This window comes from Puma concolor, chromosome D1 (genome assembly GCF_028749965.1).
Source record: "Puma concolor isolate L17-30 chromosome D1, mPumCon1.1.hap2, whole genome shotgun sequence".
Taxonomy (NCBI): Eukaryota; Metazoa; Chordata; class Mammalia; order Carnivora; family Felidae; genus Puma; species Puma concolor.
The window spans coordinates 41,493,503-41,505,647 of NC_141676.1; the positions used below are offsets into that span (position 1 = coordinate 41,493,503).

General features: G+C 39.0%; 1 protein-coding gene and 1 pseudogene across 2 annotated transcripts in view; both read right to left on the reverse strand.

Annotated features, from left to right (window-relative positions):
- Positions 1-7,981, reverse strand: part of LOC112865086 (L-lactate dehydrogenase C chain) — a 41,673-nt gene extending 33,692 nt beyond the window's left edge. Inside the window, exons 1-2 of one of the 2 annotated variants that reach the window (XM_025928119.2) lie at positions 7,856-7,981; positions 7,471-7,605 (exon numbers count right to left, since the gene is read on the reverse strand). In XM_025928119.2, the coding sequence (XP_025783904.1) occupies positions 7,471-7,596 (126 nt within the window). In that variant the 5' untranslated portion in view covers positions 7,597-7,605; positions 7,856-7,981. The other variant, XM_086677838.1, reaches the window with a different exon arrangement.
- LOC112865085 (twinfilin-1 pseudogene) lies at positions 1,742-3,605 on the reverse strand (annotated as a pseudogene).
- Positions 7,982-12,145: the final 4,164 nt, after the last annotated feature.

Below are 12,145 nucleotides of genomic sequence, written 5' to 3' on the forward strand. Positions count from 1 at the left end.
CATTTCAACAGAAAGTATTTAATACAGGGAATTGGTTAGACAGCTGCTGGAGGGCTGAAAAGACAAAAAGGGAACATCTGAGGTAACCCAGAGCTAGCACTCACAGTTTGAAGCTACTAGCCCTAAGACTGAGGGAAAAAAGAGAGAGACTAAAGGAGGCACTTCATGGAGCCAGGCTCCGACCTCTGGAAGAGGCAAAACCTGGCTGCTATTGATACCACTGAAAGAGCAAAATGAGGCTGGGCAGTCCAAAAGAAACTAGAATCTAGAACCAACTGCTACCACTGAGGCAAAGGGGACTACTGTGACCAACACAACAAGCAAACAGGAAGAAGGTGGTCATGTCTCCACTCCTACCTTCCAACTTCTCTCTAGTGCCCCCTATTGGCAGAACCTAACAAGATGCCGACTGGTAAAGGAGAAAAAGATTACACAGACATCCAGCACCAGCAACACAGAGTAAAGAAAGTTGGATTTGGAGCTGAGTGACAAAAATATAATAACCAACACAGTCTGCTTTTAAATTATATTTCCAACTTGAATTATTTCTTTTCTTAACAAGTTACCAGACAATTCTCTTTTCCTTTTTTTTAAGAGAAAAAAATTTTATTGCAATATAAAATGCACTTATAAAATGTCCATAGAAGGCATGTAATTCTTTACTGCTATATAAATTTACTGGGAATATCTTATTCATCTTTGATTGTTATGATGTCACCTAAAACCTACTGTAAACACTGAGTTATACTCTATAGCAAATGCATCACTGATTTTCAGCAATCTTGGTTTAATAATAAAGACTATATAATCACATCTATATTCTGAAATGTCCATTTACTTTCATGTAGTGTAAAATTTAGACTATAATTGCACATGAATGGTACAAAAAGACATTCACTACCAAATTATTTTATACCTTCATGACAGGTTTAGCATTCTTTCTGATTGAAAATACAGCTTCAGCTATGTTCTGAAACACAGCTCTAGGATTCTCAATGCAGTAATTTGTGTATATGTGTGTCTATGTGGGCACCCATGAAACAAGTTAAAGTTTATCTTTAGAAAACAAGTGCAACATTACTGCCAGTTATTTTGCATATTTAAATATTACAGTCTGATTATCTGTAAACAAACAAAACCCCAAACACTCTTAACTCTAGAAAAAAATCCTGTCAACCTATAATTATTCTAATATGCTTTACTTGAACACACATGGAATTTTTGAAAGGTGCATATAGTACCTTAGATAATAAGGCATAAAAAGGTGTTTCATATTTATACTATGAAATGTTCATTTCTAATATGTTTTATGCAGCATAAATTTAAATGAAGAAATTCTAAATCCTGGATCCCCATAGTTCATTTTTAAAAACTCCTCCAAATTATGGCTCTTGGAGCAGGTTCATCAGATTTAACATGGCATAGTATTCTAACTCCTTCTGTTTCAAGTATCAAAAAAAAAAAAAGAGGCTCAAAATTTCTAAATGTCTGTAGGTTGTAGCTGAAATGCAAAGCTTTAAAAACAGTTAAATGTGTTTTGAAGTAAGATATAAATTGAAATAAGATTCTTAAGTGTTTAATTTGTGTTAGGCTGTTAAGTACTAAGACTTTCCAACAATTTTATTAAATCTGAGTATGCTTAAAAGTAATAAAGAACACAACTTGCCTATAAATATGTGGTTCTGGAGAAAAATCAATCTTGATGTTTAAAACTCTTTCAACATTGTTGACTTTAGTTTTGTTTAAGGATATTAATTTAACATTCAATCTGAACATAAATATTTGGCCTCACACTACTTATAAGGAAATGACTTACTTTTGAAAAGGAAATTTTGCAAAGCATTAGAGAGAGAATTTATTAAAGCTGTTCAAATATGTCTTTCAACGTCATCAGAAATCCTGCAGTATAGAAAATATCTGGTACCTTTAAGGTTTCAGAAATTAAAATTTCTTCTGAAATTTTAATGCCACTTTAAAAACCAAAAAAGTCAAATGGAAAAGACTGCTGCCATGAAACACTGTTTCTACAAGTTGCAGACATGACCCCACAGGCTGAGTTAAGCATTGCTTCTCAGAGTCAGCAACTTTCCACCTTTACCCAGGCACACTAAATTCTCAGTTTAGAAAATAATCTAACGTGGTCCTTAACATATTCATAAGTAGTATGAATATTTTAAGGTCTTTCTTCCTTAAGGAAAAAATTTGATGTCTCACTACAGAGCAGTAAGGAGGGTATCTTACTTTGAGACATTAGACTTGCTGGACTTGGCCCAAGTGTATAAAAATTTAAGAATTATGTGAAAGTATGGAATCATTATTAATCTGTGAAAACAGTGTGACAAAAGTAAACATCACTGTGTCGAACCCTCTTCTACCTTTAACTCAAAAATAGAAATCATGAGTCTTCTATAGCCTTCATTTTAAAAACACACAGAAGTGAAAAGCGTTATTTCTCAAAAAGTACATTTTTTCCCTACTATGTGTCAACATGGAGTGATTTCAGTTCTCCTGTACTAAACACTGGACTTAAACAAAAACTAGTACTGCGATGCTTAATATAATGATTTTAATCAGCAGTGGCTTCACTTTCAGCTGGCCCCCTAATAAGTCTTTGAATTCCTTTTTCCTGCAGGACCTTTGGGTTTTGCAAAACTTTGCTTATGTGCATGCTGCTTTGGGTGTACTTCTTCATAAAGGAAGTCTGCTGTCAACTCATGCCCATCGTCTATCTCGACCTTTCTAATGACATCCATTTGTAATTGTCTTTCTACAATTTCTAGCAGAGGGCTCTTGCGGCTAGAATGCAGCATCCATTCTCTTATACTGCATGTGTATTCAGGCATTGGGTAAATAAAAACTAGGGACTCCAAACAGTCTCCTTCATGGGAATGTTTATACAGAAAGAAATGGTAACGTGTTGAATCCTTGGGAAACCTCTCTGGCAAATCTTTTAGTTCTGTATTTGTTGTACTGGCCAAAATTATAATTTTATTTTTTATATCTATTTCTAATTGCACATAGTTGAGCTGTTACTTAATTTTTCCAAAGCCTGGAAAGCTTGAGAAATAGGAAATGCTACTCCTTGTAGTGTTTGATGCTTATGTCTACACCCACGTCCGTTTGTACCTCATTCATTTTAATTTGTCATAATTCTTTCTCAGCTGCAGTCCATGGGGCAGGAGATGATGTGATGATGATTGTGAGAGCATGTACTTTTTATATCCATGTAATGATACATCTTCCTTTACTGTTCCAAATACTTGATCTGTAATGTAGCCATCTCCAGACTCCTTTTCAGAGTTGCTGTTGTTGCTGCATACAGCATTTTTTGACAAACATGAGAATGATCTGGAGATCAAGGAATGAATATCCATAATTCTGAGAATCCAACCTGAATAATATATAGCACGGTTGTTTGTCCGCCAAAGGGGTAAAACAAAGGTATCATGATCCTTATCCCAGGAATCTGAAGGCTGACTATATGAGCCAATCACAAGTTTCTCATTTTCAACAGATATTTTTAGAAGTCTGTATTTTCCATTTCTTGCTCTTGCAAAGAGATCTTTAACATCTTCACTTGCTTGGGTGCCGGTCTAATGGGACATGGCCGGGCCGTGGGCTCCCGGCTCCGGATCTAGTGCAGAGAGCCAAGACAATACTCTTTTCAAGGAAATCTTCCCAGCTCCATTTGTCTGGACTGTCAAAGGCAGAACTCAAATAATTGCAAAAGTGTTGTTTTTTAAGAATTAACTATGAGTCATTTCTTAAACAGAATTACAAACAGAGAGTCTGGGTTTGTTTAGCCTGTTACAATCTTTTAAGAATAGTTATTTGGGGGCGCCTGGGTGGCTCAGTCGGTAAAGCATCCGGTTTCAGCTCAGTTTATGATCTCTCAGTCCCTGGGTTCAGGGGCCCTGTAAGGGCTCTGTGCGGACAGCTCAGACAGGGCCTGGAGCCTGCTTTGGATTCTGTCTCCCTCTCTCTGCCCCTCCCCCATTCTTACTCTGTCTCTCTCAAAAATAAGTAAACATTAAAAAAAAAAAAAAAAAAAAAAAAACAAAACAAGAATAGTTATGAGCATCCCAGGATCTTTTCTCCAGGGAGTTCTAGAATAACTATAGTAAGGTAAGAGAATGGAATGGTAAAAGTAAGAGAATAAAAAAAATATATATATCAATCTAAGGAAAACTGCTTTGGCCACTTTATTCTGTACAGGACAAGGAAGTAGGCTGTACTGCTATGCTTTAAAGTCCACCTGTCAATAGGGGTGCCTGGATGGCTCAGTCGGTTAAGCATCCAACTTCACCTCAGGTCATGATCTCGAGGTTCCTGGGTTCGAGCCCCACGTCGAGCTCTGTGCTGACGGCTCAGAGCCTGGAGCCTGCTTCGGATTCTGTGTCTCCCTCTCTCTCTGCCCCTCCACCACTCATGCTCTGTCTCTCTCTGTCTCTCAAAAATAAATATTGAAAAAAAAATTTTTTTTGAATTAAAAATAAATAAATAAGGTTCACATTTCAATGATATATGCAGGTGCCATGGTACTCATTACAGCCCATATGTCCCTTGAAGTCAATAAACTATGTAAATATATATTTTTTAATATCCTTCATCACTTTCCATTTATCCCACAATGTGCATCAATGTGACCTGGGAGTTTCCAGTGTACTGTGGATTCTAGTAGGAAATAAATGGGCTCCAACAACTGACCTTCTCTCACAATTGGAGTTCTGAAATTCCATGATGCCTTGGAGGAGGCTTTATATGATTCATTGTACTAAGCACTTAATAAATTCTTTTTTTTTTTTTAAGATTCTATTTTTAAATAATCTCCACACCCAACATGGGGCTCTAACTTACAACTCCAAGATAAGGAGTTGCGTGCTCCACTGACTGAACCAGCCAGGCACCCCATTCAATAAATTCTTTATATCTGCAAACTCACACCCTTCAGTTTTATAATTATCTCTTGAATAATTTTCTTCCCTCTCTTTCTTTTCACTTCCTGGAAACGTCCATGAGTGACTGGACTTCCTGATCAGTCCTCTAATTTCATCTCTTTTCTGTATTCCATTGTTGACATTCTTCTTTCCAGCAGCCCAGTAGAAGTAAGGGGGATTCTTGCCTCACTGTCCAATATACAGATTTTTACCTGATCCTACTGCTTTGTATAAGATGCCTGTCTTTACTGTCCTTGATGTCTTAAGTGTAGCACATGCCTGATTCAATTACTCCAAAGAATGTACTCCTCCCCCTTGCCTGCTGGGACGTGAGAGGCAGTTACTTGGTTGATAAAGGTGCAGAAGAGAATCTGGTGGTTTTCCTTCTCATCATATAAACTTTTAACCAATTCTCCCATGTTTTTCCCATCCCTCACCTCCACCTTGTGAGACAACGTACTTCCGATTCCTAAGCCTTTCTTGGGGTTCTGGAATTTAACTGGCTTGGCTTTTTGTCATCTCACTCTGCCGGTTAAAAAAAAAAGTCTATATAATATCATAAAGCTTTTAAGAACACAGGATCTGTGTCCAGATTGCCAAGGTTTGAATTCTAACTCCTTCACCTACTAGCCACTTGGCCATGGGCAAGTTACTTAATATCTATGTTTCAGTATTTTTGTTTACAAATGGAGATAACAGTACATACCTCCCAAGGTTGTTATAAAGATGAAATAATATCTTTAAAACATTTAGAGAAACAAAAGACTTGTACACTGAAAACTACAAAACGTTGCTGAAACAAATTAAAGAAGACACAAATAAATGGAAAGACGTCGCATGATCACGGGTTGGAAGACCTAATATTGTTAAGATGTCAACATACCCAAAGTAATCTACAGATTTAGTGCAAACCCCTATGAAATCCCAATGGCATTTTTAAAAGAAATAGAAAAAACTCCATGCTAAAATTAATATAAAATCTTAAAGGGCTCTAAATCACTAAAACAATCTTGAAAAAGAATAAATCTGGAGGTCTCATGCTTCAAAACCTATTGCAAAGCTATAGTCATCAAAATAGTGTGGCATTGGCATAAAGAAATATAGACCAACGGGGGCGCCTGGGTGGCTTGGTCGGTTAAGCGCCCGACTTCAGCTCAGGTCATGATCTCACGGCCCGTGAGTTCGAGCCCCACGTCGGGCTCTGTGCTGACCGCTCAGAGCCTGCAGCCTGTTTCAGATTCTGTGTCTCCCTCTGTCTGCCCCTCCCCTGTTCATGCTCTGTCTCTCTCTGTCTCAAAAATAAATAAACGTTGAAAAAAAATTAAAAAAAAAAAAAGAAATATAGACCAATGGAATAGAGAACGCAGAAATAAACTCTCACAGGGGTGCTTGGGTGGCTCAGTTGGTTAAATGCCCAACTCTTGATCTTGCTCAGGTCATGATCTCATGTTTTTTGAGATCACGCCCTACTTTGGGATCTGCACTGACAGCACAGACAGCCTGCTTGGGATTCTCTCTTTCTCTGCCCCTCCCCTGCTGGCATGTATGCTCTCTCTCTCTCTCTCTCAAAATAAATAAACTTTAAAAAAAAGAAATAAACTCTCATATATATGGTCAAATGATTTTTGACAGGAATGCCAAAAACCATTCAATGTGAGAAAGGAGAGTCTTTTCAATAAATCATACTGGAATAATTGGATATTTACATGCAAAAGTATGAAGTTGGACCTATACCTTACACCATATACATAATTAAAATGGATCAAAGATATAAATGTAAGACCTAAAACTGTAAAACTCTGAGGAGAAAACAGAAGTGAAAAGATTCATGACATTGGATTTGGCAATGATTTTTGGATATGACACCAAGAGCTCCTGCAACAAAAGTAAAAATAGATAAATTGAACCACATTAAAATTTAAAAATGTGCATCAAAGAACACTATCAACAGAGTGAAAAAACCATGGAATGGAAAAAAAACACTGGAAAATAATATAATTGATAAGAGATTAATACCTAGAATAGAAAAAGAACTCCTACAAGTCAACAACAAATACCCTGATTTAAAATGGGCAAAGAATTTGAATAAATACTTCTCCAAAGAAGATATACGAATTGCCAACAGCCACATGAAAAGATGCTGTGTAAACAGAAAGGAAAATTAAAGGACTTCTACTGTTATTTTATCAAGTTGGTACTTGGATAATGAGCATGTAATACTTACAATTTTAAAAAACTTTTTTAAATATAAGCTTCTGGGAAATACGATTTTCACCCATTACTCTTCCAGGAAGGCAAGGTATGGAATCATTTAAACAGAATATTAACGAAATAACGCAATCAATGTGTCTCCTATGAATAAATTTAAGTGGTCTAGCAATGCCTGGCTAGACCATGTACTTTATCACATGGTAAACTCCAAGTAAATGTTTCTTAAATTATGTCAAAATCAGGTAAGTGAATATATATTTGCTATCAAAAGATTAGCCCTACAACCCTGAACTCATCAACACCTACAAGACTTCTTACTTACCTTCAATAAGATACAAATAGCACAGGCCATGCCTACAGCACCAGTTCCGACAATGGTGATCTTACTCTGGGAGATCTTCTCTTCCCCAATTAGATTCTCAATAAGCTTCTCCTTGACAGTTGACATGCTGAGAACCTGATAGGGATAATGAAATTTCAGTGGAATCAAACTCCCTAAATTGATCACTGTCATAACTACACTGAAGACCTAAGGACCTACGTTTTGGGTTTGCAGAAAGTTGGAACCAAGGGTGGGGGGGTCAAGGGGTGTGGAGAGGTAAAGCCAGGACCAGTCTACCTATCAGTAGCAGGGGGTGGGAAACCAATAAGCTTTTATTTCTCCTTGCCCTCGAGCCACCATTTTCACCCCAGTACTAGACACTCACAAATGCTTTGCCTGGCACAACTTAGCCAGAAAGCACAACACACCGCCTTTAAGGAAGATTAAAAAAAAAAACAAAAAAAAGTAACATCAGAAGAAAAGCATCAAGGACAGCTGAAGTGCGGAGCCCTGTAACGGTTACTCTCTGGACGGCCAACGCACGCACGAACGCCCCCACGCACGATTCCCTTTCGTCAGCACGCAAGCTCCGCCCCCCGCTGGCCCAGGGGCAGGCACCTAGCCAGGCTGTTAACTATCCTCCCAGCCTGTGGGGAGAGGGAGGGGGACTTTTCCAGGTGCCTGGGGTTGAGCCCTCTTCCCTGTGAAGAATTCTAGGCGTTCTTTAAGGTGTGAACGGGAGGGATATTGGGGTATCGTTTCATTTCCCTCAGCCAGCCTAGGCCTGGGAGTGAGTTTAGCGTCGAGTTTTTGGAGACTTCAGGCCCCACTGGGAAAAAGCCCTCTTGGGAGCACCTCATTTTCTTACGTTGGTGCCATCTTAAGACCGCGTCCTGATGACATAGCTTCCAAACTGCTTCCAGATAACTTGCCTCTTTCTGAGAGGGCATGCTGAAAGGACCTGAGCCCCCAAAGACTAAGAATTTAAGGCTGGGCTTGGGAATGACCAACCTGAATTTGACGAGTATTTTTTGATGTGCTTTATCACGCCCTTGTGCATACATTTATTTGCAGGAATTCAAAACATTATTATTGAGCTCCGAAACTTCAGGACAGAGGGCTGAAATAAAGTTTGAATTAAAGTAATAATGAGGGGCACCTGGGTGGTTAAATCAGTGGAGCATCTGACTCTTGATTTCAGCTCAGGTCATGATCTCACTGTTGGTGGGTTTGAGCCACAGGTCAGGCTCCACGAGCCTGCTTGGATTCTCTAATTCTCTCTCTCTCTCTCTCTCTCTCTCTCAGGTCATGATCTCACTGTTGGTGGGTTTGAGCCACAGGTCAGGCTCCACGAGCCTGCTTGGATTCTCTAATTCTCTCTCTCTCTCTCTCTCTCTCTCTCTCAGAATAAGTAATACATGTATACATACATACATAAAGTAATAATGGAAAGGAAAAGCCATGTGTAATTTTCTAAGGGTGTTCTTAATTTATACCATGAATTTATAACTCACAGAAGGGGAACCAACCTCCTTGGTCATCTTCTGTTGAGTATTTGCATTTGAAATCCTTTTCCATTTTCTGTTTCAAAGCCTACGGTTTGTTTTTAATGTACTTCAGACATTAAGCAGGGCAATGAATCGCCCTGCTTAAAACTCTTCCATGGCTTTCCATTACATTTAAAATAACCAATTTTTACCATAACCTAAAAGACATTCAAGATTTGCCTCCTTAAAAAAAAAAAAAAAAAATTGGCCTCCTAGCTCTCCAACTTGATCTCAAGACATTCTCTCCTCACTCCCCACCAGCTTTTGGACTGCTTTTTCTTGGCTCAGGACTTTTTGCTGTTCCCTATATTTAGAAAGTTGTTGGGGCGCCTGGGTGGCCTCGTTGGTTAAGCGTCCGACTTCAGCTCAGGTCAGGATCTCACGGTTCGTGAGTTCGAGCCCCAAATCGGGCTGTGTGCTGACAGCTCAGAGCCTGGAGCCTGCTTCAGATTCTGTGTCCCTCTCTCTCTCTGCCCCTCCCCTGCTTGCATGCTCTCTCTCTCTCTCAAAAATAAACATTAAGAAAAAGTTAAAAAAAAGAAAAAAGTGCTTCCCTCGCCCTTCTCAAAGTTGATTTCTCGTTTTCGGTTTGGAACATAAATGGCACTTCCTCTAGCTTTCCTTGACCGATGTGTGACCAAGGACCACCTCCTCACATCTCTCCTGTTTCTCTCATGGCACTTTTCACAAACTACCAGCTCCAAGAAACAGGTTCCCTGTAGTAGACAGGAACAGTAGCCACTGTTGGTCCTGTACTACCACTTGCTTGTATGCTTCCTTGCACAGCAACTCCCCACGCTTGCACCTCATTTACCAGGAGGTTAAGAGGGAGACACTGCTGGCGTGGATGATCATCTGGTGGCGGAAGGAGGTAGTGACCAAACTCCTGATCTGGATGAAGAAAAAGGCTCTTCATTCATACCTACCCAAAGTGCAGGGCTGGCCCTTGAGGTCCCCTGCCTGAGTGGGCTCTCTGGGTGGCTACAGTCCAAACTAACTTAGCCATTTTGCTTGATTGTACAGCTTGATTGTGCAGCAATGAAAATACAGGAGGGGCAAGATCTGTACATTCCAACATCTGCCCTAGTGTAAATGCGGTAAAAAATTCTGAAAGAGCATGGCTTTGAAGTCCTGATACTTTGGCAACATGGGCTTCAGTGAAAAACATATGTGCATTTTTCTGTCTATATACATATATATGAACGTTATTTATGTAGACATGATATACATTATTATATATGTATAATAAGGAAGGAAGGAAGACTATGTTCTGAACATCCCATTTGCTTCTCCACTAACTGGTATCTTCTGTAAAATGGAACTAAGGCATATTTAATCCACTTCCCCAAGGTTATTAAGACTAAAATGAGATATTACATTTAAATTTTAAGTCTATTTTTGAGAGAGAGAGAGAGAGAGAGAGAGAGAGAGAATGAGCTGGGGAGGGGCAGAGATGAGGGAGACAGATAATCTGAAGCAGGCTCCAGACTCTGAGCTATCAGCACAGAGCCCAACGCGGGGCTTGAACCCACAAACTGTGAGGTCATGACGGAGTCGTAGTTGGATTCTCAACCAAGTCACCCAGGCACCCTGAGATCATATTACATTTAAAAGAATCAAGACTTTGCAGAATTGGTCCATTCCTTGCCTGGAACAGGAAGATACAAGGTAATCCTGAAACACTTTTTGTGCCACAAAGGGAGGAAGCTTTAGAAGATTAAATCTAAAAATTCATGGAAGATTAGGTTAATATATCTTTAAGCATTGACTTTTCAGTCATGTTGGCATTGACTAATTTAGTCTATCAGATATGAAATTAATAAATGTAAATAAATTTTTTTAGACTAAAGTTGCCCCAAAGTTTACAAGAGGCTATAGGCATAAGTACAGGTTTGTTTTTGTAGTAATTAAAAAGTTCTAAGATTAGGTAGTGGTGGAGGTTGTACAACTATGTGAATTCACAGAATTATACACTCTTAAAAAAAATTTTTTTTATGTTTACTTTTGAGAGAGAGAGAGAGAAAGAGAGCACAAGCGGGGGAGGAGCACAGAGAGAGGGAGACACAGAATCCGAAGCAGGCTCCAGGCTGTCAGCATAGAGCCCGATGTAGGGCTCTTGAGATCATAACCTGAGCCAAAGTCGGACGCTTAACGGACTGAACCACCCAGGCACCCCTGCACCTTTTCAAAAGGTGAATTTTAGGGGCACCTGGGTGCCTCAGTCAATTGTGTGTCCGACTTTGGCTCAGGTCACAATCTCATAGTTCATGAGTTAGAGCCCCGCGTCAGGCTCTGTGCTGACAGCTCAGACCCTGGAGCCTGCTTCGGATTCTGCGTCTCCTGCTCTCTGTCCCTCCCCTACTCGTGCTCTGGCTCTCAGAAATAAACATTAAAAAAAATTTTTTTTTAATGTAAATTTTATGATGTGTAAATTGTAGCTTGTCTATTTTTTTTAAAGCCTGTGTAAAAAGCAAATCATATTATAGTACTTGTTAAGACTACATAGTTCATTCTTTTCCTTTTACGTTTGACACACTGGAAAAAAAAAAGCATAATTCTTTCTCTTCACTAGCTTTCAGGAAGGAAACTTTAGTGAAAGATCCTGGAGAAGTGATGACAATAAAGTTGCTCTAGTTAACCTCTGGAAGTATTCGGACCTGAATAAGGATCATAGTTGTAGATCTATTTTGAGGAAAATCTAAAAGTTTTTGAGTGGACAAACCACCAAGACTATTTGGTTTAAAACTGTTAAGTACCATCAAGTTACCGGCCTCCAGAGAGCAAAAGTTCTTAAAAATCTGTGTCTCCCTATAGTGACAAAGTACCACTGCCTATGTTGTTGGTAAGTGATATTTTTACATTCGGGTGTAGAATGCCATCTACGTGACTTGTAGGGTACCAGTTATGATTAGCCCTATTATCAAGTTATCTCTTAATATCCTGTGGCTTAGCATAGTAAAAGGATTGAATATAATGGAAATGGTACCAAAACAACCTACTCAATCTAGTCATCTATTAATTATATTAAATCATGTTAAACTAAAGTCTGATCATTAGTAAACAACACACCTTAAAAATACCACTGTAGTGTTGCCCATGAATACCCTAATGGGTCCCAATAATGTAAT